The sequence below is a fragment of the Prenolepis imparis genome, unplaced genomic scaffold (assembly GCF_030444845.1).
Source record: "Prenolepis imparis isolate NDT839.2.m4 unplaced genomic scaffold, iyPreImpa1.0 SCAF_11, whole genome shotgun sequence".
NCBI lineage: Eukaryota > Metazoa > Arthropoda > Insecta > Hymenoptera > Formicidae > Prenolepis > Prenolepis imparis.
Window position 1 is genome coordinate 10,988,040 of NW_028141169.1, and position 27,127 is coordinate 11,015,166.

The 27,127-nt window shown below is 37.1% G+C and overlaps 2 protein-coding genes across 12 annotated transcripts in view; one reads left to right on the forward strand and one right to left on the reverse strand.

Moving 5' to 3' along the window:
* Positions 1–27,127, forward strand: part of Lsm11 (U6 snRNA-associated Sm-like protein LSm11) — a 155,850-nt gene that overhangs the window by 124,580 nt on the left and 4,143 nt on the right. Inside the window, exons 1-4 of one of the 2 annotated variants that reach the window (XM_083050049.1) lie at positions 4,397–4,725; positions 5,391–5,445; positions 20,854–20,966; positions 24,934–25,072. In XM_083050049.1, the coding sequence (XP_082906175.1) occupies positions 4,555–4,725; positions 5,391–5,445; positions 20,854–20,966; positions 24,934–25,072 (478 nt within the window). In that variant the 5' untranslated portion in view covers positions 4,397–4,554. Of the gene's footprint in view, positions 1–4,396; positions 4,726–5,390; positions 5,446–20,853; positions 20,967–24,933; positions 25,073–27,127 lie in introns of those variants that run through there. The other variant, XM_083050050.1, reaches the window with a different exon arrangement.
* The window catches only part of Eip74ef (Ecdysone-induced protein E74), a 190,583-nt gene that overhangs the window by 119,155 nt on the left and 44,301 nt on the right, over positions 1–27,127 (reverse strand). For 7 of the 10 annotated variants that reach the window (XM_083050042.1, XM_083050032.1, XM_083050030.1 and 4 more), the window contains 3 exons: positions 2,959–3,250; positions 2,204–2,456; positions 2,005–2,106 (listed from right to left, as the gene is read on the reverse strand). In XM_083050042.1, the coding sequence (XP_082906168.1) occupies positions 2,005–2,106; positions 2,204–2,456; positions 2,959–3,102 (499 nt within the window). In that variant the 5' untranslated portion in view covers positions 3,103–3,250. Of the gene's footprint in view, positions 1–2,004; positions 2,107–2,203; positions 2,457–2,958; positions 3,251–15,137; positions 15,334–27,127 lie in introns of those variants that run through there. The other 3 variants (XM_083050033.1, XM_083050039.1, XM_083050036.1) reach the window with 3 other exon arrangements.

Below are 27,127 nucleotides of genomic sequence, written 5' to 3' on the forward strand. Positions count from 1 at the left end.
TTATAAGAAATTATTATTCAAAAATATTTAATTAAGGAAGTATCGATGTTATATATACCATTTCATACAAAAATCGAAAGAGATGATTTTATAATTGTAAATAATTATATATAATTATCTATCTCTTTCGATGTTTGTGTGAAATAATAACATCGATACTTTTCTTTAAAAAATATTTTTTCTTTTATAATAATTTTTTATAAAATAATTCTCAGAGAATAATCTGATTATTTCTCAAATAAATAATTTATAAAAAAATAAATAATTTTTATACAATAATTCTCAGAGAATAATCTGATTATTCTCAAATAAAAATGTCTACTTTCTCAAATTATAGCTATTATATCATATAGGTATAATTTTATTTTGGTAACGTCATGTATTTATTAAAGATTATTAAAAAAGATTGTTTTATCGAGTAATAAATAATCAAGCATGATTCTATTTTCACGGAAAACATTATTTCACAGCGCGGAAAAAACAATGGTGCTGTTTTTGTTGCAAACTATAGAGCTTTTTATTATGATTTAATATTTAATACAATATTAGGGTGTGTACAAGCAGATTTCGAGCTGTATTTGTAATAGTTTTGTTAGAAAGTTTGGTTTCTCACTTTCCAACCGCTTTCTAAAAATGTGAAAAGAACAACGATGAGCACCCACTTCAATTCGTGTTCTAAGTTCTAACGGCTCGTAATTACTCGTCGCGGCCTGCGGTCAGGACGAAATTGCAACGCGATACTCTGCCTCGTCGAAATCGGCTTGGAAAAGATCCGAGAACAGCGAATTGTCGATACAAATTCGTCAGAGCGCAAAACGATAAAAATTTCCAAATAACAAAGAGACTGCATAAATATTTCGATATTGAGAATATCTTGTTTTTAATATACGCAATTATATCATTTTCATTTACGTTTCCCCCCCCAAAAAATCTGTAGATTGATCATATAACTTAGCATTCATTTCTAAATCTTTATTATTCCATTTACGGAGATTAAAATTTTCAGAAATCAGATTCTCACAGGGGAATCTAGAATTAATAAAAGCTACGATCCTGTTTAAAATTTTTCCTAATATACCTCTCGAATTCGTGTAATTTTATTTATTTCGAAATATACGAAAAAAATCAAGTTCAATATTCAATGCATATATGTATTCCATTGATGGAATTGTCCATAAATATTATGTCCTTTGGAAGATAAATTTTATTCATCATTTTGAAATTGATAAAAAAACAACGATAATTTCACATCAACTTTCTATTAATTATTCTTTTAATTATTAAAATACATGTTCAATAAATTGCGTATTCATAAAATGATGTAAATAATGCTTACAATTAAATGTCTTCTAAAAGACATAACGTCTTAGAACAAATTTAAACGACATTCGTCGTCAAAGTATCCAATAAATTAAAAGGGTTAAAGTTCAATCATATTCAAAGGCCATTACTCTGCAACAATGTTGTAAGGTTACCTTGGTTGAGAATTCGACGGAGTCTATCAACGAGAGGTTACAGCAGGTCCTGAAGGATATTCGTGATGATGCTATACACACGCACAAATTCGAGACGTACAAAAATTCGCGGACAAAGTTCGATATTCGCGACATCGCGAACATTTTTCCGGGTCAAAATCGCGAAACGGGGGCGAAGTCGCGCGACATTATGACACGACTGTAAGTTACGCGAACTGGGCCGGCCCACATATGTACACACACGCGTACACGTTCGTTTTTCTTTTCTTGAGTCACTGTACGCGAGAACACACGCGATTATTATCGCTAACGCAGATATAGACGCGCATTTTGCGGGACCTTGCCCAGTTTGTCCCCTCAACGGCGAGCGATTTGAATTTCCGGTACGTGAGCGAAACGACCTAACCTGCCCCACCGCGGCAACTTCTCGGAGTTGTTCGTCGGTAAGGAAGATATTCATTTTACCTACGGTCGGTAATTCCTATAATACCGACATACGTCGAAGCGAAATCAAAATCAAACGACTCACCCTTACTCGGTTCTGGTTGAATGTTTTCTGTCTTGATTTCCGCCCTCGAAGCGTAAGGGATGGACGTCAGAGACGTCTGTGTCGACGGGGCTGCCAATTTTTCTGCACATATAAAATTAAAAAACAATTAGCACATGTGTAAATAAAAAACGCACTTGCGAACATGAATATAATTTCATATATAAATGCGACAGTTTACCCGCTAATAAAGGATTCGCGGCGGCGATGTTGTGCCTCTGTCGCCTGTAGGAGGAAGGAGTCGTGGTGGAGGTGGGTTGACTGGCTTCCGCCTCGAGTTCTCGCAGGAAATCCAGGGGATCGAAAACTTCCTCCCCTGTGATGCTGGACATACCAGCACCTTCCTCCGCGGGCACATTCGGTGCTGCCGGCGTTCCTACCAGAGCACTCAATTCCATCTGCGAAAATTCGACCGACTGGCCCGTGTTGCTCTGCTGAAACATAAGGAGAACTTGAGAATAACGAAGAAGAAAAAAAGTACATCTCAATTAATATCTCGAGAACATATTGGATTAATTCATAATATATTCCGCTATAAATAATTAATCACTTCTTCTGAGAAACCAGTTTTATATTCACGACATTTAATTATTTTATTTATGTATCATTCACAAATGAATACTTATACTGTTGCAGATTGTTGTATAAAATTTAATTTCTGAAATAGACAATGAAAAAAAATTAATAATAATGCTGAAGCTAAGTAAAAAAATCTTTTTTGCATCAGAACCCTCAAAATTCTTCAAGGAAAACATTAACAAATTATTATCTGAATAAGAACAAGTTGTACTTAATAATGGAGAATATATGACAGATTCAAATTTATTAATATAAAAATTCAGCTTTTTTTTTTTTTTTTTTTTTAAGTAAAGCAGAACATATTTATGATTCAACCTAATATATAATGATAATTTCTCATTAATCTAGAGTTCGCACCTGAAGGCACTGGGTCAGATCCATCTTTCCGTCATTGTCATTGTACCAGAATAGCTCGTCGTCTATGACGAAAGGCATGTTTGATTCCTCCTTGGGTACGAGGGTGGAGGTTAATGTAGGCGTTTGAGATACGGGGACCGGCATCGGGACCCAGCGGCGGGGCCACTTTAGCCACCCCCGCTCCTTCTAACATCTAAAACCACCTCTCCGGAACCTCTCCTCTTTCGTCTTCCGCCTTATACCGCGCCCGGATTCTTCCTTTGTTTCTTTTTTTTTACACGTTGTTGTTCACCTGGAAATAGAATACAATGCACGTTAGATTCGATTGCCTTGTGAAAGAAAAAAGAATGCACATAATTAGCTCCTCCGAGTTTAAACAAATAATAATTTCCGAGAATAAATACTTCTTTGAGATATAAAAACGATATGTATCTAAAGTTTCTAAATATATATGTATTATATGTCTACAATAATTTAGTACAGCTCTTATAAATATAAAGATACACTTTCATATTATTTCTTAATAAATTAAGATTTTTTTTTTTAGTAAATGGCTGCTAATTAAGCTGCGGAACGAGATTCGTTTATCTCGCAATGACTTCCGATACATCGTGCGTTCGCACTTTCATTTGGAATCTAATTTAAACTCGACTGAAAAAAAATTAACTTGATAATAATGTTACTTTCTCCTACTGCCCGCGTATATATATACCCGCATATGAGATTATATAAGACGTAATACTATGAAAAAATAGAAGAGAAATATAAAAATCTCTGTAAAATGTGATAACAGTAAAAAAAGAATGTAAGTATCTTTTATACGTAAACTAAAGAGGTTCTCATAATCAAGAGTTTAAAGACGCATTTGTATATATTTAAGGAGAAAACACACGTGATTGGAAATTAAAAAATAAAAGATCCGAAAAGAGAGATATTTAATGAAGACAATGTCTTTTTTTTATCAAAGTTCCGATCTGCGTAAAAGACTTAATCGATTCCTCGCGGGCTGCTCATCGATGCGAGATGATGATTCGTAGCTAATTCGCATAATGCAGAAAGAGAGAAAGAGGGGGGGGAGGGGGCGCGGACAATTTCCATGAAAGTGAAAACACACAGCGCGAGCGAGAACTTTCTTTCTGGCTTCTGTTTCACTTCCTGTGCGCGTAATCTCGCGCTCTCCCCGCCGCCGTTGATGCATTTCTATGCACCTTCTGCTCGACTGCATTTACGTAACTCGCAACCGCGAAAGAAAGTTTTCACCGCGGGTTAACATCCTCTTCTCTCCCAACTGAAATACTATCGCGACGCATTAATCAACCGAGAAACGGATGTTTTTTTTTTCTTTTTCTAATCAAGGAAGTCACGCGATTCGTGCGTCTGATTGCGCTTTAAACTCTTCCCATCTTTGCCGCGCGCGCGCGTGTGTGTGTGTGTGTGTGTGAACTGTCATCCTACACCGTCTGTTCTCTTTTCATACACCACGTTGCCCGAAAGAGAAATCAATTCATAAGAAACGTACGATAATACGAGACGACTAAGTAAGTGACAAAAGTGCAAGTACAAAGTAGTGCAAGTGAGCCACGTGAAAGTTATATAATGGGAGACGAGAGCGATACTTCGGACGAGAGCTTGGACGCAGGAAGTGACAAGTTCGACCCGTTAAAAGCGTTATATTCGCCTAAGATGCGACTGGCAACCTCGGCCCCGACCTACGACAACATTTCGAAATTCGAGGCCGTGTTGAAGGGTATCAACGTGACGAGGAAAGTGTGTATCTCGCCACCCACGTGGCTCGATGTCAATTTCTAACCTTCATCCTCGGGACGCTAAATTCAATAAAGGCATCGATCGAAATGCAAAACGTGTTGAATTATATTTAAAAATTCGCGAATCACTCCGTGAATCGTTTTAAATCGAAATTAATATTTGTATTTATCAAAAATGACGAAGAGTGTGCGATACAATAATCTAACCTCACATAACCTAACTCGATACTCTGAATTTTAAGACTTGAACGTGGTAGAAGCTAGGATACTTGAGGCTTGTGCTTAGATTCTACGATCCGTGAAAACCGTGAATCGTTCGGCTAAATCTGTTAACTTGTAGAATACCTAAAATATATTCTATCTTTGAGATCCCAGAGAGTCAAGAGAAATTATAAATAGAATCTTTCTCTCTCTCTCTCTCTCTCTCTGAAGATGAGAGTATATGCTATAAGATTTGTGTAATTCAGGGGATATATAAAAACGTGAATATATAAAAAATTAACATGTAATTTAGAGAATATATATGGAATCAAGTTGCAATTTGTGGAATAAAAAAAATCTTGTGAAACTTATTTTAATCGTAATGGCTAAATAATTAGCATCTTTTCGGGATTCTAGAGCAGACTCGCGGTTCAACTCGTATGTCTATTTCTATCTCTATTTCAGAGTAGCAAATCGACCATTCCAGGATCTTCTAGGCAGAGGTTTCTACCTCATCAAGGTAAGGAAACTCCCTTCAATTTACACGCAGTCTTCATACTGCTCGCGAAAGATGGCGATTGCATGCAAAACAACTCCTGGAGGACTTCATTCATACAAGTTGACGTCGTAATATCGAATTTCAATAGCCGCCGTTACGGCACTAATTCCATTCTCGTACTGACGTTTCCTCAATTAGAGAGAAATAATTCCTATATTATTTATCTTTCAAAAATTATTTGATAATAATCAGATTATCCTCCAAGAATTATTTTATAAGAAATTATTATAAAAAACGAATTTTTAATTAGAAAAGTATCGATGTTACTATTTTATATAAAGATCGAAAAAGATAATTATATATATGATCATATGTAAATAATTTTATATTCTATTATCGTATTGACGTTTCCTCAATTGCCTTAATCAATCTGTATAACGATTAATTAAACAATCAACACAGCTCATTTTACATCCATGATACAGAAAAAATAAGATGATTCTAATTATATTATTATATGAAAAAAAAAACTTGCACAGAGTATAAATATTTCCGCTAAAGAAAATAGTTGACTTATTGTTCAAGAACAATCTGTCATCTGTCATCTGTCAATTTGAGAATATGCTAATATTCCTTTCTAAAAAAGGCATGTTAAATCGACTCTCGCAAGTATTATTGCCTCTATTTCGCGATGTTGATTAGCTGCCTTGATTTGCGTTGTGCATTATATTCATAGCATCGAGAGACTATCATCGCGAGGGTTAGCAGTTTGATAGTTTGTCCAAAATAAAACAATGTTTTAAATAATATGCTTTTCTTTAAATTCGATTAAGATTTTTGACAGTTATCAGCTGATTTCTGTCAAAAAACATTAATCGCTGATAAAATATTATAACATATTATATTACTTACAAAATATTATTATTTTAATTATAATATGTTGTAAATAATACGTTATAATATAATATATACTTATAATATATACTTTGTCCGCGATTAATATTTTTTGACAGAAATCAGCTGATAACTGTCAAAAATATTAATCGAATTTAAAATATTAAAACATATTATTTTATTTTATTTTATTTTGGACAAACTGTCAAACTGCTAACCCTCGCGATGACAGCCTCTCGATGCTATGAATATAATGCACAACGCAAATTGAGGCAGCTATCAACATCGCGAAAAAGAGGCAACAGTACTTGCGAGAATCGACTTAACATACCTTTTTTAAAAAGGGACTAGAACAACACAAGCGCGCGCTATTTTTCGATTTTATGTTAAAAAGAATGACAAAAGTCAGCTGATTAAAACGTTATTTTGTTAATTATAGTTTAAAATAATAGTATGTATAAAAATTATAAAATATATGTTTTAAATAAAATGTTATAGTACTTTAAACTCGATTAATATTTTTTGACAGAAATCAGCTGATTTCTGTCAAAAAATATTAATCAAGTTTAAACAAACTTTATATAACAATATCATTCTTTTTTATGTAAAATCGAGGAATGGCGCGTGCGTAGCACGCTCTTGTGTTGTTCTATAGTTACTATGTATAAAAACCGAATATGAAAAATGAAATATACAATCGTAAGCCCCCTGATCTCGCGATCAAGAGACCCTCTTGGGACCTCGCGGTGTCACTCGATCTCGAATCGAAAATGAAATCTATCTTCGAGCCTACCGATGACTCGTTCATGTATACATCATTCGCCGGCTCCTATATTCCAGATACCGGCGTATACACTTTATATTTACGGCCTAACAAATACCACGAAGGTCGCCGCAACGCCGGCGGCTGCAGCAGCGCGTCTGCATTAGTCGCGCGTGGAATTTGACCTCCGCGAAAGTGTGCGTCAACCGTTTTCTCGCGCTATGAGAGACCGAGACCGTCGTCGTACAGAGGCTTCCCATTGTTTCCTCTCTTCCACGGCTATCTTTTTTCTTATACGCGCGCGTATATACGTACTTTGATATCTGCAATGTCGCGCGAGTTACTCTTTCTCGCCGGGAAAAGAAGACAGAGAGAGGGAAAGAGAGAAGGAAGGTTATTTCGCGAATCTTCCGAAAACCTTCTCGCAACCTTGCGAATTTTAAGCGATGACCGTTAAATTAGCTCTTTCAGGACTGAGATTTTATGTATTTTAAAAAGAAGATCCGCGCGAACTTCTCACGCGAGCTATTTTGACAAGAGGAATTTTTCGGACAAGCAATTTTCTTATGAAATTTGAGAAATCTGGAATTTAATTCATTATTAACATCTTTTCCTCGCATATTTTTTAATTTCGATCGATTGAAACTATTATTTTTTATATTCGATGCATCAGAGAAAAAAGAAAATCACTATAGATAAATTCTAATGAAAAAAAAAATCAGCTGTGCACAGCCAGAAAATTTTGATCGCGTTTAGAAAATACGAGTAAAGAAAAAAGAAAGAGAAACGATCAATATATTTATTATTCATTCACCTATGAACTTGTCTTATAAAAAGGCTATTATGTAAGTACTATATATGAATATGAGCAAGTATATTTTTCCTTTTAAGTAATAATTCTTTCCTTGAAGTCTCTTTATGCGTATCCGGGTCAATAGCATCGTAAAGAGAATTCGAAATAATGTTCTCACTTGTAAAGCACATAGAATATAAAAAGTGTGCGTGTATATTCTCTCTCTGTACTCTCGTTAAATAAATAAAAGATCGTTTAGGAAAATAATAAAATTTTTATACGCCTACAAGTTATTTCGTGCGTCAAATGATAAAGAAAATTAAAATCGTCTCGCTTTTAATTATGATTATTAAACATATGCGCAAGTTACATTTTTGAGATTCACTTCTTCGCACCTCGAACCTGCAGAAAGAAACCAACGTGATAATTACTCTAACAATCGAAAAGTTCCATCTCTTGAGAAATCTGACTCATCATAATTATAGCCGATCCGCACGATTGATATTCCATACCAACGCAATCATGCTATCTCGCGGAATGAAAAAACGCTTCCTTCGTCCTTATAGAGTAAAAAATTCCCGAACAAAGTCGTGCCCGATTGTCAGAAACGAAGGTGGAAAAATGCGTAATCGATGCTCGCGAGATTATTGCACGGAAATGAGCGGCGCGTATAAGAGAAAACGGGAGAAGGGGAGCTGGATGGCATACAAGTAGCATCTTCTCGTGCCCCGGGCCTCTTGCAAACGCATACACCCGGGAGGGAAGTATATATCTATTGGCCGGCGGCCAATTACACGAAGCAGCCGATAAATCACGGATCCCTGACCCAGTGCAGTTTTATATTTACCGACGACGTGGTGTGTGCGGAGAGGAGCACGGTCACGCCGATTCCCTCTTTCTCTTTCCCTCTCTTCGTCTCTCTTTTATTATTCCGCACCTCTGTTTGAATCGTGTGCCTCGCTTCTCTTCTCGTCACGCTGTTCGTTTCCCTCCTCCTCTCGGTTGCGCAAAGAGAAGCAAAGGAAGCGAGTGACAGAGAGAAAGAGAGAGAAAGAGGGATGCCTTCCCTCGAAGGGATGGAGGAGAAGAGGGACCATCACTGCGGTGGTCATGCAATTGTGCGAGCGAGCGAGATGAGAGGTGGGCTGGTGTATGTAGAGAGAGAAAGAGAGAAGAGGGGTAGTAGTGTGTGTGTGTGTGTGTGTGTGTGTACGTAGTGCGGCACTTGTTGCGCGCCCGGACGTCGACCTTTTGCGCTCAACTCGAGGCTCCGCGTCGCGGCGCGTCTAGGGATGCTCATGATAATACATCGATACCGCATCCTTTTGGCAATCGATGAATACCTTGGCCTCGTCTCGAATTCGGATTTTCAAAAGTCGGAAATTTGCATAAGAAAAGCTCTATGTGGATTCTTCAATATAAAGTTTAAAAATAGCTCTTCTCAAACTTATACATAGCTCGAATATTCAATTTTAACGTTTCAACCTAAAATATCTTTTTTTTTTTTTTTTTTTTAGAAGTTTTCAGGGAGGAAATGGAGTTTATATAATTTAAGAGAGAAAATATACATCCGATTTTTTCAATACAATTATCTATATAATATCAGGTGTGAAAAGAGCTGATAAGAGCCAGGCGCAAGAAAATTGTTTTTAAATTTTTCTCTAATTTTTTTGGACTCTTCTCAACATTAGGAAGGACCGAAACATTCAAAATGATTAGAGAGGAATTTAAAAATAATTTTGTCCTGCACCTAGCTCTTATTAGCACTTTTCACAGCTGATTTTGTATTTCTATCAAAGCCTTTCCAATTTATTATACAATTATTTCATCAGTAGCCTTATCAGTAGCCCTACAATCGTTAAATCCGCGTTTTTTATGAACTCGTCGCGATTACTTTTCTTCTTTGATCAGCATCAGGAATGTTTAGTAAAAAAGTCTAAAAGCGACATCGACATTCGCACAATAACGTGAGCAAAAAAAGATTCGATCACACTTGAGCATCGCTATACGCGCCGTGCATCGGACTTGGCTTCTCCTTCTCTCTTTCTCTCGAGCGGGGAAAACTTGGCGCGCCGCGGCGCAACCTCAAAAAGGTCGTTCGGCTTCCGGCGCTCTCGTTAACCGGCCGTCTCATCTAAATCCGTGCACGAGCGAGCGAGAGCGCGCATTTCGGAGGTCGACGCTTCGCCAAGGAGTCGCTTCGCCGAGAGAGTCCGTCGAAAGTCGCGCGCGGCCTTATCGAAGCCGATCGCGAACGTGTCCGGAGAAAGACGGAGGGAGAGAGAGAGAGAGCATCTCGAGAGCGCACTTGTTGCGCCCGGACATCGACCTCTCGCTGGCTGCGGCGAAGTTGCACTCCGCGCTTCGGGGCCCTCGAACACGTTCCGCCGGAACCGCGATTTTTCCCAATTGTGGACACGCGCCAGCGAACGAGAAACGCGTGCGTTCGCGGCCAGAGATGCCGCGATTCATCTCCCACGGCTACGCTATCGCGACTTAGAGATATCGCTGGATTCCTGTTGATTTATCGTATAGACCTCGGCGGTTTATCGGTGGCTCTCTTGGATATATCCTCGTTATACACTTGGTACGCGCGAAATATTCGGACGATGACGTTTTTACGTCCAGCGGGAATTCGCGGAGATAATATAAATATAATTCACAAAATTCTGGAATTTTTAGTTTAAATTTAAATATATTTTAAATAAATTTAATCTGCGAGACTAAAGTATGTGCTAAAACAATTGGTATCCTCTCAAGTATATATATCTACGTTAATTCTTCCTTCCTCTTCTGAATAGACCTTTTCTCCCATATATATGTATATCTCAACCGAGTTTAGCCTTTCGCGACCAAGATCTTTCCGACCTATCGTAACGTGACACACATATGACTGTGCGACATGAACGAAACGACGACGATGACGACGACGATGATGATGATGAGGAGAAGAAAAAGAGGCTCCTTTAAGTATCATAGTATCCGGAAGCGAATTTCACTCTCTAGCAGACTCCGAGTCCGCCGCACACTCGTATAGAAAGAACACACGTACATATACATGTGCATACTCTCGCTTATGGGCACAAACACGATGCAACGCAACGACGCAGCCGTTCGCCTCTCTTCGAGTAACGGAATACTCGTCGATGTTTTCTCCTCGCGATTCGCTCGCGACATTGCGCAACATTCGGCGAGCGTACGCGCGCGTTTTTCCCTATATTTCATCCCCCTTTTCTCCCCTTCGTACCCTCCTTTTCCTCCACCTTGCGCTCTTCTTCATCAGCTTTTTCCCACTCCTATTCCTTTCTACGACGTCGTACGCCACTTCGAGATGAAAAAGACGAGCCCGCCCTCGTCTCGGCTCATTAAGCCACGGGGAAAAGGGAAAAGGGGGTCCTCGCTTCGATCACTTCCGGTTTCCCGCGCGATAAACTCCCGAGTCCCTATTCCAAGCGCCACCCGGTACAGTGGACGATCCAATTTCTTCTCTCGGCACCGTGTGTTCGTGTGCAACCACGTACCCTCCTCGCCTCGTGTACCTCCGCGACCTATCCCAACGTAACAGATGACTATCACGAGCACGAGCCGAATCGAGCAGCGGCGCTCTTCGCCCTTTAACATCTAGCTAGAATGTCACCCGGCTTTTTACAGCCTCGTTTTGCCATTCGGATTCGAAGAAACGCGATCAAATTCGAAAACCTATATCTTTTATCACTATATTCTAATCTTAAATCTAAAATTTCTGAGCCCTCTCGAATCTGAAAATTCACGGATATTATGTCGCATTTCATATATCTTATATAATCTTTTCTCTTTCATTCATATTTAAAGAAAATTGACAATGCTAGAAGAAAAGTCTTATTTTTAAATCTCATAGCAATAGTCGAGACAAAATCTGTCCTCGTAAAAATATAGCATAAATAATATAAATAGATTTATATACATATATTATATATATAAAATACTTCGTATTTATATATTCATGTCGCACACAGTTTACATACAATTTTTACTCTGATAAAAATACACGGTTAGTGAACCTCGATTCTTGGGCAAAGCCAGGGAAGATCGTTAAGATTCGTTAATGTTCCGGGAGCCAAGGAGAGGATGATGATGTTTCGGCCGAGATTATTCGCCGAGAGACTCGCGGGAAAAAGTTTCCGCTGCGCGTTCACGTATCTTACGATCGCGCGATAATTACGGTTTACCGGATCGCGTATACCGGCCGGACTTAATAGGGACCGGTCGTAAAAAGCGCGGGGGACGAGAGAAAATGAGCGAGATTACATATCAATTAGGGATCCAGAGCAGATCCTCCGCGGGCGTCCGATTTGTCTCGCTTGTTTGAACGAATATTTAAAGACGCAAAATTCAGATTACCCGGTTTTCGATCGATATCGGGAATCTGGGATCGATAGATCCCGATAACGAGATCCTCTCTTGCCCCCCTTTCCTCCCCGCACGCGTCCGGCCTTCCCGGAGTAAGAGTGATTTCTCCTTTCTTCGGTCGAGAAAGGCCAGGAAAGATTCGCTGCTGGAATCCCGACTAAACTTGCCTTCCTATACAAACGTAAACTCGTACTCCTCTCTTCGTACTTTATTCTCGATTCATTTAGTTTCTTTCACGTATATAGGTACGCGTGGAGTGTAAAAGCAAAACTCAATCTAGCTTTTCTGAGATTTTCAGTAGAGTTGAAAGATCTCTCGTTATGTCCAAGTATACGCAAGTTTAAATAGATCACCAATTTTTTTTATTTATTAGGATTAAAAGGAAAATGCCAAGAGTTAATTTGTAAGTTCCCAGAGTGTAAAAGCAAAACTCAATCTATCTTTCCTGGGATTTTCAGCAAAGTTGAAAAGCCTCTTATATATATATGTGTGTGTATGCAAGCATATGCAAGTTTAAATAGATCGCCAATTTTTTTATTTTATTTATTAGGATTAAAAGAAAAATGTCAAGAGTTCATTTCGCTCTCTTACTTATTTAAAAACAACATACATTATAAGCAGATAATAAAACTGCACTACTAATTCAATATTATACAAAATTTGAGAATGCAAATGATGTGTTTGTATGCGTACGAAAATTCTCATTAAAGATTCAAAGGAATTAGGCAAAAATTATTTTTTAGCAGCAGACTAATAACGTTCCTTAAAGTTTTACTAAACAGACAACTTTGCGAAATTTTAACGTATGTAAATATCACATTGAATTCTATATTTTTCCTATTTTTTGCTATTGAAGAAAAATGTTAATTTGCTTAATGTTTTGCGCTACGAGTTTTACCACAAGTTACGTTTAAAATATCTGAAAAATATCGAGTAAGAATTGAAAGATGTTGCTTTTTTCTTCCCCCTTTTTTTCTCTCTTACATCTCAATCTGCCGTCTCGAGAGATGAATAAAAAAGAAACAATCTCGTCAAACTGTCGTAATCGTCCCCCGAAAAACGAGTTCCGAATAATCACGTGACCGTGAGTAACTTCCTTAGCCGGAAAGATTCGCGAGAAAAGGAACATCGTGCGGCTCGGAGTGGAGAGAGAGAGAAGAGGAAGGGTACCGAAGGGCCTCGTCGCAAAAGTAACAGTATCTACGGCTAGTTCGCGTAAAGCAAAGTGCGCGGCAAGCCAGAGCTAGCGCACTTTTCGCCGTGTTCGAGTATATACAGCGTGACTTGGAACTCCGGATGTTCTATTCTCGATTAATAAATATCTCGACAAATTTGAAGAAATTCTCTCACGCCGGATAATTTAATTAGATTTTAAATTAAATTATTTGACATTTGCGTCTCAGACTCGAATTCCGCGAGAAGAAAACTTTAAAAGAATACTAATAAAACCAGAGACCTTTTAGAATTTTCCTTTGAGATCCTTTATTTTTGGATGTCATCAACACGTCACTAGATACCGACGATGTAGGCTGCATTTTTCCTATACTTTAATGGAAATGTCATGGAAAAATGGTCCGTCTCGCGGAATGTATACATACGAGACACCCCATATATCCGCGAGCGACCGTATATACGCAACGGCGGAGCGGAGCGGAGTGCTCGCGACCGTGTGCGATCTCGCGGAAACGTGTGCGTCCGTGTACGTACGTGTATATATACGCGGAGAGGTCTGGTGGCTGCTCGCCTGCCTGCCTACCACGGTTCTCGGGTGCGCTGCCCGACAGGACATTGAACCCAGCGCGACTCAACCTGGGGATCATCCGCGGGTACAAGCCACGCCGCGAACTCCCGTCCGTCCGCCCGCCAATCTTCCCGCGATATTTCGTTCGCCGCTTTCGACGAAGGGAGAGAAAGGGGAAGGGGGGTCCCAACACTCGTCCTCCCCCGCTCCCCGACAAGAGAGCCGTCAGGGTATCCACCTGCGACCCAGGTTACTCTCCGGATCTGAAGCGGCTTTGGTAGCCGAATTGCTCCTTCGCACGCATCGCGCTCGCGCTAACATTTTCGCAGGTGAACAACACGCGAGACACGCCGCCGTACAGATGTTCGAGGGAGCCTTTTTTTTTGCGATCGAGAGATGACAGAGAGGCCGGAAAATCTCGCCGAGAAAGAGAGAGAATCTGTCCTATAACGTGTGTTTTGATAAATAAAAGAGAAAAGTCTGCGTATATTGAAATAATATGTATTTCCTCGGTATTTCTTATATGCCAAAACTTAATTAAATTTTCCCGTGTAATTGTCAAAATTTCAACATTGTGAATACCTTGGGGTATATATAATTTAATCTTTATTAAACTTCTCTCGAAATAAAGCCAACAAGCCGAGACTATCCAATTGCATCTCTAAAACTTGATTTCGCAAAATCGCTTCTTTTCTCTTCATTCGTCGTTTAGTTATTTGTCGCGAATTTAACAAATTGCAAACGTAGTGCTTTTCACCAACTTTTTTCAAACTGATATTCTTTGCGCTCCGCAAAAAAAAACCTTAATTTAACCAACGATTTTGCTTTTTAATATAAACTTTCTTCGGAAAAATAATTTAATAGTAAAATAATATTAATTAATAAAATACCAATTTTTAAGCCACTTTTATATTCCTCTTTATATATAAGTCACACACATCTATCTTACACTCATTATTTTAAATAATTTCAAACATAGCTCGAAAAACTTTAAACCGAAATAGAATCTTATCTTGAAGCACTTTTATACACATTGTCATTTTATGTTTTCGACATTTTATCGATATTTTGCCTAAATATAACATTTAATATTGAAACATCAATAAATATGACAAATCAAATAAATTATTTACCTCATTTATATATGATGGGAAATTGAAGTAATTATTGACAGCTGTTGATAGTTTCCAATTTTCCTAGTTGTTTCAAAATTCTCGCACGATTCTGTCGATTTTATAATAATCCGGTTTAAATTGCATTTCGCTCGACTTGAAGGTGTATCGCAAACTGCGATCGCAAACTACGATTCGTGCAAGGCTCGCCAAAAAAAAAATATGTATCATGGACATGTTTGCGTAATTTGAATACCAATAACGATGTGTCTCTTCAAAGTAACAGATAACAATGTAAATCGGATCCAAACAGGAAGGATCCTGTCCTTATACATTTCGCAATTCATTAATATCCAATATTAATTGCTGCTGTTTCTTGTATGCGGTAACATTTTGCGAAGGTTGCGTTTATTGTGAAAACTTTGCGCAAAATCATAATAATAATACAATTTTGAAAGTGGCAGACCTTCGTTTTCGTTTGGACAAATCGCGCGAAGGTCCACTTCTTTCAAAATCGATATCGCGAGGACGAGAGTATCTTTGTAATCACGAGTATCTGGACAATAACTTCGCGATACTTTTTCGCGAGATATAAATATTATGCGGTTCAATTTTCGATACATTAAAAGTTTTAAAATAAATCAAGCAACCAACAAAAACAATGTAACGTGTATGGTTCATTATTTTTTTTTCACTTGGAATAATATAAGAATTATTTGCTTTTGATCGATGTTTTATAATATGATGAAATCGCTACACATTACAGCATCGGACTTTCAGATCGGGTTTCTCCATTCCAGAAATTATTTGCATAATATTGAGAAAATGAAATTGTTGGTAAAGTCTTGTTTTTTAATAAGAATATAATCAAATAAGTTAATTTGGCTTTGAAAATAAATTAAATGCGAATCAGCGAATATAATTTATATATCATACATGATATCACACATACGTCTGTAAAAGAAATAAAATAAATTCCATTTTTTTATTAAATAAAAGGTAAACAAGATTTATATTAGAAGTGTTTCTCAGATTCAGAATTTCTCAAAATCATTTTCTCTTCTAATCGCGATCGAAGATTCGGACTAGAAAAAAATTTATACACAGAGAGAATTCTCTCTTAAAATTTATCCTGAAAATCGTGGGATAATATGGTATGGAAAAAATTTTAGAAATATGTTTGATTAATTTTACCATACTTTTAGTAAAATTAATCAAACATATTTTATATTTTATTGTGATAGATATTATTATTTTTTATTGTGATAAATGTTAATCAGAGAAATTCTCATAAAATTCTTTCCGATTACCATGATTTTCAGGATAAATTCTAAAAGAAAATTTTCTGTGTGTGTGTATATATGTATATGTATGTATATAAGTTAGCCAGAGTATCGCGTCTTAAGGGGTTAACGAACGAAGCAAGAGGTACGGAACCTACACGACGGACACCTACGTGGCTCACCCTGCCCAGGGAAGGGACGATAAAGTCACCGTTTCGCGTTCCTCCCCTCGCAACCGCGCGCGGTTGCGATCCTAACGGTTCCCTGCACGCGGTTCACGCAAACGTGAACGCTCTCCGGACGCTATCTTCTGCGCGAACGGCGCCGAAGGAAGATCGGAGCGCGAAGAAGAGCTCTCGCGTAAGAAAGGAGGAAAAACGGCCGGAAGGTCGAAGGTAGAGACACGATTGTGCTTATTCCTCCGTCTCTTTCTCGATTCTCTCTCTATCTTCTTTCTCTCCGAGATAAGCCTGATTTATCTCTATTGCAGATGAAATAAAAATAGAAAATAGTAATCCCTCCCCTCTTCATTCAACAGTGAATTGAACTGCGCTACGCTCAGTTTCCGCATCCCTTTGTAAAGAATAATCGTGAAATATTGGTATCTGCAGCTCTTGGAAGAAACTGTGTGTTTTCTATCAATTGCTGATCAGGAAATAATTGTCCCTCGTGACGCGATCGTTCACGACTTAATTATACGAGCGAGCGTTAAACACCGAGAGACGAGACGCTCCTCGACGTTCTCTCCGCGCGGCCGCGGCGCAATTGGATCGCGGCGATAGTGAAAGTGCACGCGGAAAGGAACAAAGAAAGGTGGAAAAGAAGCGGAGCGAGCGGCCTTTAAGGTGGTATGAAAGTTTATCGGAGAAAGCCAATTGGCACCGTCGATCTCGCTCTATGCATCTCGCTCCTGCCTGCCTCTCGCGTGCCTGATCTCGAGCGTCTCGCGCGCGCGCACACACGGAGAAAATAAGTGCACTATAGCCGCGCGCCGAGGCTTTTACGTAACTTTGCGCGCGGCGTTCCTCTTTCCGTCTGACGACGTCTCAGGACCGACACCACCGAGCCCCGGATCCCTTAGAGTGTAAAGTTAGAAGTTAGAAACACTTTTACAAGATCAGGCACTTTTGACAAAATTCAGGGAGCTATCATAAATTCCGAGCTAAAAATTTAAGAATGTTTTTTTAGTGTGTTTAATATATCTCTGGGAAAGAATAATTACATACGAGAAGATTGTTAATATATGTATATATAATATAAAAAAGATTAAATCAAAAAGAGAATTTCTTCACTTTTAAATTGACTTCGGAATATCGAACTTCAAAATATCTTAATCTTAAAATATGTAAATATATATCTTAAATGATATCAATATATATCTCATATATCAAATTTAATTATTTGATTATAAATTGCCAATTTGCAAAAATTGCGGTTTATCGTGCATATAATTAAATAAAGAAAGAATTATTTCATCTTAAATACCATTAGTAGTAATCAAAATAAAAACTTTAATAATAATAAATTAATCGATAACGCAATTTATCTCATATATTTTTATAACATGTATGTATATTAATAATTAATAAACATTATAAAAAAATATATATAAGATCCGATAAATATATATATTATATACATATATACTATAATAAATATGTATAATATAAAGAATTTTCGAGTGTGTAAAGTTGGCACCCCTATGTTATGCTATCATAGTTCTGTCAAGAGTTTTGAGTTATTTAGAACCATAGGAAGAGTTCTTGATAATTTTTAGAAATAGTTCCGGTCAGTACGATAACGAAAATCAGTTTCAAAAAATAGGGGTGCCAACTTCACATTTTTTTACACATCGAGTTCCAATAGTTTTGAGCAGAGTTTTAAGGTTCTTTTAAATAGTTATATAGTTCCTGATTATTTTTTGAAAAAGTTCTGCAATTTTTAGATAAAAAAACGTATCTTCGATATTGAAAGTATGTTTCTTTATCTCTATAAAAATTGCAAAACTCTTTCAAAAAATAATCAGGAACTATGTAACTTAAACAATTTAAATTTACTCACCTCACGGTTGCTCCCTTTGTTGCCCGATGCCTCCCCGGGCCTCCTTCTCGTACAAGTTTCGAAACACTTGCATTCGCGTTATTTTTTTTCGTTCGCGACGCGCGGCGACGCCCGGGTTTTAGCTATCGCAATTATGATATTGGTACGTGCGACGTGATCGGATTTATACGATAATTAACCACCAAAGACGCTAATTAATACACTCGTCCTTTTGCGGACCGGCAAGAAGCGCGCGAGCGTTAATCGCGAAGAATCGAAGAAGAGCACTGGAGGTGGAGCTAGACTGGCACTGCCAGATTCGGAACACGCAACGATACGTCGCGCCGAGTCGTAGTGGTGGGACATTGTAGGGCTCTCGACGCAACGATACGTGCGAGGTTCAGCGAATCACGTCGCGACTACATAATCCCACCAGGTCGTAGTGGTGGGAATATGTAGTCGCGACGTGATTCGCCGAGCTCCCACGTCGCGAGCCCTACAATGCCCCACCACTACGACTCGGTGCGACGTATCGTTGCGCGTTCCGAACCTGGCAGTGCCAATCTAGCTCCACCTCCAGTGCTCTTCTTCGATTCTTCATGATCAACTCGCGCGCTTCTTGCCGGTCCGCGAAAGGACGAGTGTATTAATTAGCGTCTTTGGTGGCTAATTATCGTATAAATCCGATCGCGTCGCACGTACCAATATCGTAATCGCGATAGCTAAAACTCGGGCGTCGCCGCGCGTCGCGAACGAAAAAAAATAACGCGAATGCAAGTGTTTCGAAACTTCTACGCGAGAAGGAGGCCCGGGGAGGCATCGGGCAACAAAGGAGCAACTGTGAGGTGAGTAAATTTAAATTGTTTAATAGTTACATAGTTCCTGATTATTTTTTGAAAGAGTTTTGCAATTTTTATAGAAATAAAAAAACATACTTTCAATATCGAAGATATTTCTAAAATAACTTCGATATTGAAGGTACGTTTTTTTATCTAAAAATTGCAGAACTCTTTCAAAAAATAATCAGGAACTATGTAACTATTAAACAATTTAAATTCCCAAATCTCCCAAAACTCCCAAATATCTTTTAGATAAAATGAAAAATACTAATAAAACACTCTAACTATATATATATAAAAGAAATAAATTAATTAAGCTTCAGAGATATTAAATGGATGTCGAGAACGATTCTTCGATTAAATCGTAATGAATCTTACTGTTTTAAGATTTTTATAATTCATTTGGAAAATTTAATGTTGAAGGATAAATTTACGACGATCAATATTTTAACTTTGCAAAAGCAAAAAAAAATATATCAAATAATTATTAACATATGTGAAAAAAGCAATATACGATAATAAAAAATTAAAACAAGAAACTTGTTAGTTAAAACTATTGCTTTCGATACAGAGTTAAATTCTAATTGCACTTGTCAATTGTGGGTCTCGTTGATTTACGTCGACGAGAAAGAAAAGTTTCGAATCACCGCATATAACTATACACATACGCGGATGCAACAGCGGGGGTTAATGAAGCTCTCTCTTGGCCGCGTAAAGTCTCATCGTCCTGGCAAAAGAAGAAGGGAACAAGAACCGAAAGAACAAACGACGCGAACGCGATGCTATCGGCTCTCCGTTTCTCGAGCGATGAACATTGATTTGTCGAACGAGTTCGCGAGACACGAGAGAGCCGCATAAATTCTTATTAGCGCGGGGTGTTATAGCGGTTCATAAAAGTTCATCGGCATAACCTAGCCTGGCCGATTCGGAACTTCGGCGCTATTCAAGTATGATATAGCTCATAGTACAGTTACTCGTACATAGTTATTATTATATTTATTATTATTAATATATATAGAGTTAGAGGCAAGATATAGTGTACTTTGCTTTATATTGCACACTCACACACACACACACACACACACACACACACACACACACCAAGTACTTTTAACTTTGATATTTTATTTGAAATCGGACCTCACATATATATTTTTTACATATTAATTATTAATATACATGTTATAAAATTATATGAGATTATATACTATCAATTAATTAATTTATTATTATTACTTATTTAAATATTGTTAATAGTATTTAATATGAAAAGATTCCTTTCGTTTTTTATTATATATACTGAAAAGCGATTTGCAATTCATGATTAAATTAATATATTTGCATATTTTAAGATTAAGCTATGGATTTTGAAGTTCGATATTCTGAAGTCAACTTAAAAGTGAAGAAACTCTTTTTTTTATTTAATATTGTTTTTTAAAGTTTAGCAAAAGGTCACTCGTTAATTGATCTTACTCATACATATAAATGTTTGCGAAATTAAATTGATTTTCTATGTGCATTTTTTTGGAATTTTAATAATTTAATTAAAATAAATTAATTTTGGACTGTTTGCAGAACCAGTGCCCGGTAAAAGACGTGAACCGAAGAATGTACTCTCGAAAATGCAAAGGACCTACGGTCCCTTAGGAATGCTCTACGGATGCATGGAAAAGAGAATTAAGATTAGGGTAGGTCACGTCAATTGATCTTTCTCAAGTATTAGTATTTATAATCATTCGTAAAAAATTCAGACAATTTTTCAAGATGCAAATATCCATATCATATTATAATATGATATGGAATAACATGCGACATTTTTCAGTAATTTACATTAAAGAATAATCCTGTTATTTAGATGAATCCCCTTTCTATTCCAAGAAAAAAATCCTTCGAAAAATTATGTTTATTGTTACTTGAAATAATAATAATAATAATTCGAAAATTAGCATTGTTTTCACCAAAACTTTTGCAAATTTTTTGCGCTTTTTTGAGAAAAAAAATGTACTATTTTTAAACATTAATTTTTGAAATCGATATTTTTCGTCGCAATCTTTTAATGAAAAATATTTCCTAATTTGCATCATTAAATATGCAATTTACCAAGAATAACCTAATGAAAGAGCGAACCTAAAAACGGTCGTTGCCATCACTTCTTTTCCATCCCCTTCGACCCCTATGGCATTGTGCGTGCACGCATACACGGCTGACACACTTTCGCAGCCGAGTGACACGTACGTGAACCCTTCGCGGGGGTGTCGGAAGGGCAACGAGATCCTCCCTTCGCGACTCCGACGGAGGAGGGAAACAGCCCTCGGGTCAACACTCGTAACCATGGCGACCGAACGGGTTCTCGCCGTCTTTACTTATGTCCCTGACATATCGCCGTCGTGCGACAAACGATTTCGACGCGAGACAACGTCGCGGCCGCGAAAAGGGTCGCACTGCTGCCCTAAAATTCCTTAAAGCACGTGCACGCACGGTTGACCTTCTTAAGAGAGTGCAATTCGAAGCTTGAGTATATTTTTTTCGAAATTTATTGACTCGCGTTGTAAAATTCCGAAAGATTTTTAATTTCTGTGGAAAACGCTCTGGGAAAAAGTTAATTAAAACATTTTATTTTCGTTGTATGCATTTCGTTTCCCCGAGATGATTTCGAAACTACAAGCACGATATTTTTTTTATATGCAACTTAATACGATTTCTCTAAAATTGATATTTTACAGAGAAAATTTTCTCTTAGAATTTACCCTGAAGATTATGATAATCGTGGGACAATATGGTATAGAAAGAATTTTAAAAATATGTTTGATTAATTTTACCATACTTTTAATAAAATTAATCAAACATATTTTATTGCGATAGATATATTATGTTTTACTGTGATAAATATTAATCAGAGAAATTCTCATAAAATTCTTTTCATATCATATTGTCCCACGATTACCATAATTTTCAGTGTAAATTCTAAGAGAAAATTCTTTCTGTCACAATTAATATTTTTTGTAAAATTATGAGTGTTTAAGAGATCGATGTTCTGTTTGAAACAAAATAATATTTAGATAATCTAGAATCCGATCCTGTATTCGGTGATACTTTCAGAATCAACGTCTTCGAGAGATTGCACGATCAATCCGGAAGCGAACGCGCATAGCTGTGGAAAGTTGTAAAATCGCGGCCGCGGGTGATGCGCACGCTGATAAATCATCATCATACTTATCTAATCGTGCCCGCGATGATTTCCCGCGGCGCTGCGCGCTTAATGATTGCCGCCTCGCGTTAAGGCCGGTTAATAATAGGACAACGAGACGGCGTAATGGAAAATAAAAGTCAAATTGATTTAATTGGACTCTCTTCCTGCGGAAGCGCCGCTCCGCATCGGATATCTTCAACGAGGAGAATGGAGTTTCCGATTAGCCTTCTTCCGCGAACGAAACCGAACCTAAATTAATTGCAATTATCAACTTTCGACGTCGGCGACGTCGTCGTCATCGTCGTCATTTCTTCAAGAATTCTTTTCGAATCGCCGTCCTCGCATAGATCCTAATCTTTCGCGCGGCCTTCAAACGCATCCGGAAAGAAGATTTTTATCTTTAGCCTTAGATCGATCGCTCGGCCTTCGACTGTTCAAATTGCCACCGAGGAAAGCACGTAATTGTTATTCTTTTTTTTTTCTAATCATTAAGTCATTCGAACTCATCTCGTCACGGACGGAGTAGAAGTGTTGGGAAAAAAATCGCGACGTTCGATTATGTTGATTAAACAATTGGATGATTAATGTCCTCGGGATTTATTATTCTCACATATTGTTCCTTGTAAGTGGCAAGAAAAAATAAATTTACATCTAACGGCTTTGTGCTTCTATACATGACATAATGTGGAATTATCTTTATTTCGGGAAATAAACCGTCATCTCAGTAAAGAGTCATTAAAGCGGATAAGTTTGTAGGATTGTAGATGATTTTGGCAGAATCGCGAAAGAATTCAGAATTTAATCGAGTCCATTAAATCAATTTGACTTTTATTTTCCATTACTTTCGAAGTTTGCCGGTCTAATTCCGAAATCTACGTCTCACATCGACGTTTCCATCTGAATCGCCCTCGATATCTCTCATTGCCGTAATCTTTCGATCGCGACGAAATCCTTGGATCCACGGTCAAGAAAATCCTGACACATCAAGCGCGTAAAATTGTTGCAGTTCCGAAGCAATGACAAATTCTGATCTGTACTTTGTACGATTTATTATATCCATAATTGACGATCATCCTGATTATTTCCATGCATAAATAATTTTTTACTAAAAATTTAACAAATTCGATAATAAAACACTATCTCGGATTAATTTACAACGAGAGTGAATCAGCGAAATAGCTTCGTTATCTCATCTTTGATCGTAAAAAAAAACAAAACATCACGTGGAAAGATTTGTAACTTGTAACGTGCAAGTTCTTAACAAGGATTGGAACTCCTCATCGGCGGTCTCGAGGAGTTCTGGGATCGATTCCGGCTAATTCGCAGATGTCGACGGCATTCATTCAATGACTCGCGATGACACATAGTCCGTGAGACTCGCAATTGGTTTTCATTGCGACAAAGCCGACCGTATACATACATATACATTTGCGAAAGGCATTGAAGGGAGCCTTGCCTCGTCGGACTTGCACTTCCGCGTATCAGGCCGCTATCTTGTCTCTCGCGGTCGTATCTATCCGACAAGCGACACGTAACATCGAGTCGTCGACAATCATGTCGCGATGCCTTATTACTGCATCTGTCATCGACAATATTGCATTAAATACTGTCAAATTATGCGGCTTCTCCATTCAATTTTATCGAGCGAACATGATACAATCCGAATCTCGAAATTTAAGCCGAAAAAACGTCGACAATTACAATAAATTTCTCGAATAAAACATAATGGGATAAATTAGGAATGCTGACAATAAATTAAAATTGAAAAAGATTGAAAATATTAGTATATATGATTTATACTTTATATATAAATTTAATAAAAAAATATTAATAAAATATATAATTATATAAACTGCTGAAAAAATAATTAATTATATCTAATACGCATATTCCCATTAGTTAGCCGTACGGAAGTTTAATAAATACGTGACATGTTTGATCGAGTGTTTGATATGGAAGTGTGACACGAAAAAAATCGGCCGACTCGCAACCTACGACAGCTTGCATAACTACTGGCATCGCACATACAGATTTCCGCAAAAAGTTGCATTGATAAAAAAAAAGAAAAACACAAACGTTACAATTGTTACGGAGATTCATTCACGTGACATATACGATTAATATACTCATATATCACTGATCTCTAAATGATTAGGTATACAATTGAATTTCATGAGTCAGATAGAGACAATTTATCATACTAGGAAATTCGAGCAAATCCTTTTTGACTTTCACTCCCCGTTAATAGCACGTTCTCTTTATTATTTATTTATTATCTAAGCGATCCACTATTCTTTCTCGTTTCGGTACGAGCGTCAAAAGTGAAGAGAGAGAGAGAGAGAGAATGTCAATCGGGCCAGCTCGTTTTTCGTCAGTGCGCGACTTTACCTGGAAGAAACGAGTCGCGTAATACTCGGGAACTCGCGATCTATAAAAGGAATAATCGGTTGTTCTTTGTGCCGAAGGTCTACACCAGAAACGCGCGCGGCATAAGGGGACACGTGGAGGCATACGTGGCCGCCTTCGACAAGCACTGGAACCTCGCGCTGGAGGACTGCTTCGAGGTCTGGTCCCGCAAAGTCAAGAGGAAAGCGCCCGCTCTCGGTACGCAAACATCCTATTAAAAAGTCTCGAATAATCCATCAAGGATCGTAATCGAATTATACAGACATTTAATTGAATTACGACTGCTTCTATTTTCTCCAAAGCAAAAACCTCACATTAATGCGTAAAAATGATTAATTAGAGATAATTGATCGAAATAGAGAATTTTTTTAGAATTCATTCCTTATATAAAAATTATTTTATTTTCGTAATATTAAATTTTTTAAATAATGAAACATAAAATGAGAAGTTTGCCATTAATGGATTAAATCGAGACATATATGTTATGTTATTATTTATAATGTTATTATTCATAAAATCGATCGTATTATGTATATAAAGGACGACTCACATTTCCTGATCTCTAAAGCTACGGATTCTTTGTATTGGGAATTGTTTGAGATTTATTTTTATCAAATATATCCAAATATTAAAATACTGTGTAACTACGAGCGATCGTTAATTTAGAAATTTTTACTTAAGTTGTAAAAATAAAAAAAAATTAATACAAATACTTGATTGCGAGCGCTGAGATTACAGATAAAAGTTATAAGTAATCTTCATAATTATTATCTGAAACATTTTTACCGTTTAATTGATCATGATTAAAGATAAAAAAAATTATATTTTTTAATCTAGATTTTATCAAGGATAGGAAAACAGACAAAACGCAGACCTCGTATCTTCTTTATTTAAATTCATTCGATGCTAAATCTGTTTCAAAATTTTCGGCAGAAAAAAAAAGCAGCAATAAGTATCGCGAAATTTTCGAAATGACACGAATATAATGATATGCCGCTATATCATTTGAACAAGATTTGCGCGAGTATAATTCCACGCCATTAAAATTCATATAAGCAGCTTCACTTATCAACAATTATAGATTCCCAACGACATAATAATCGCTCTCGATGTATAAACGTGTAGATATTGCGTACTAAATGTGTGGAAAAAAAATCGCAAGTGTCGGACTCGGAAAAGAGTCGGTCGATCGATTATTGCACGTTTGCAAGTTTTTGCAGCGATATAATGTGACGAGGCGTACGCGAGAGATCGAGATGCTAATCGAGCTGGATACGATAAAAAGTGAGCTCTGTAAACTCCGACATTTCCGATGCTGTGGCGCGATTCGGAACACAAATGGGACGACCCTACGAAAAAATTCATACGATGACAGGCAATGATTCTGACAAATTCCGCCTGAATCTTTAACGTCGCGTCTTTTCTAACTTATGTAATTAATATATATAATACATTATATATATCTTTAAAAATTAATATTATATAATAATATATTTGCTACAGTATCACAAGTTTTTATTGGATAAATATTTCAATAATTCCTTCACACATTTTTAAAATGCCTGAAATATACATATTAAATTCATGTCAAAATTATGTCCAAAATGAAATTTTTCAGTTGGATTTTTTTAAAGAATCGAAAAATTTCTCTCTTAAATAAAAAATATTGTGATCACTTAATGACTGATAAAAATTACTTCTGACAATTGTGTGATTTCGTTTTTAACTGTATTTGACACATGACGAATTTTTGGCACCGATCTAATAATGTAAAATTTTAATACGTAAAATGTGTCTACGTGTGATGTTTGCACTTGAATTAAAAGTTACATTAGAATAAATACATATGTCAATCGTATATTTTTTTTCATCAAATAATTCGCGCACAACAGAGTTTGAAATTCACAAATTTATCTCTTACAATTAGTTTGTTTCGCTATTCGCGCCTGCCACCTGGTCCCGTCAATACAAAATGACATAGACAATTTATCACCGGATCATGTCTGTACTAATTGATGAAAGTTGCTTCAACTCTAAATTACAACTTAAAACATCATCGGTTTCTGTTTGTATTATTTATTTGGCCTCGAGTAATAGTCATTCTTATTAATGCGCATATTTCAAACCAACGATCATCCTTCGTTCATTTAAGCACGGTCTTCAAAAATTCGCATGTAATTCGAAAGCAAACGAAAGAACAAAACGATCAGACGTAATACTTTTACATATCTTTTGAGCCGCAAAACTATACAT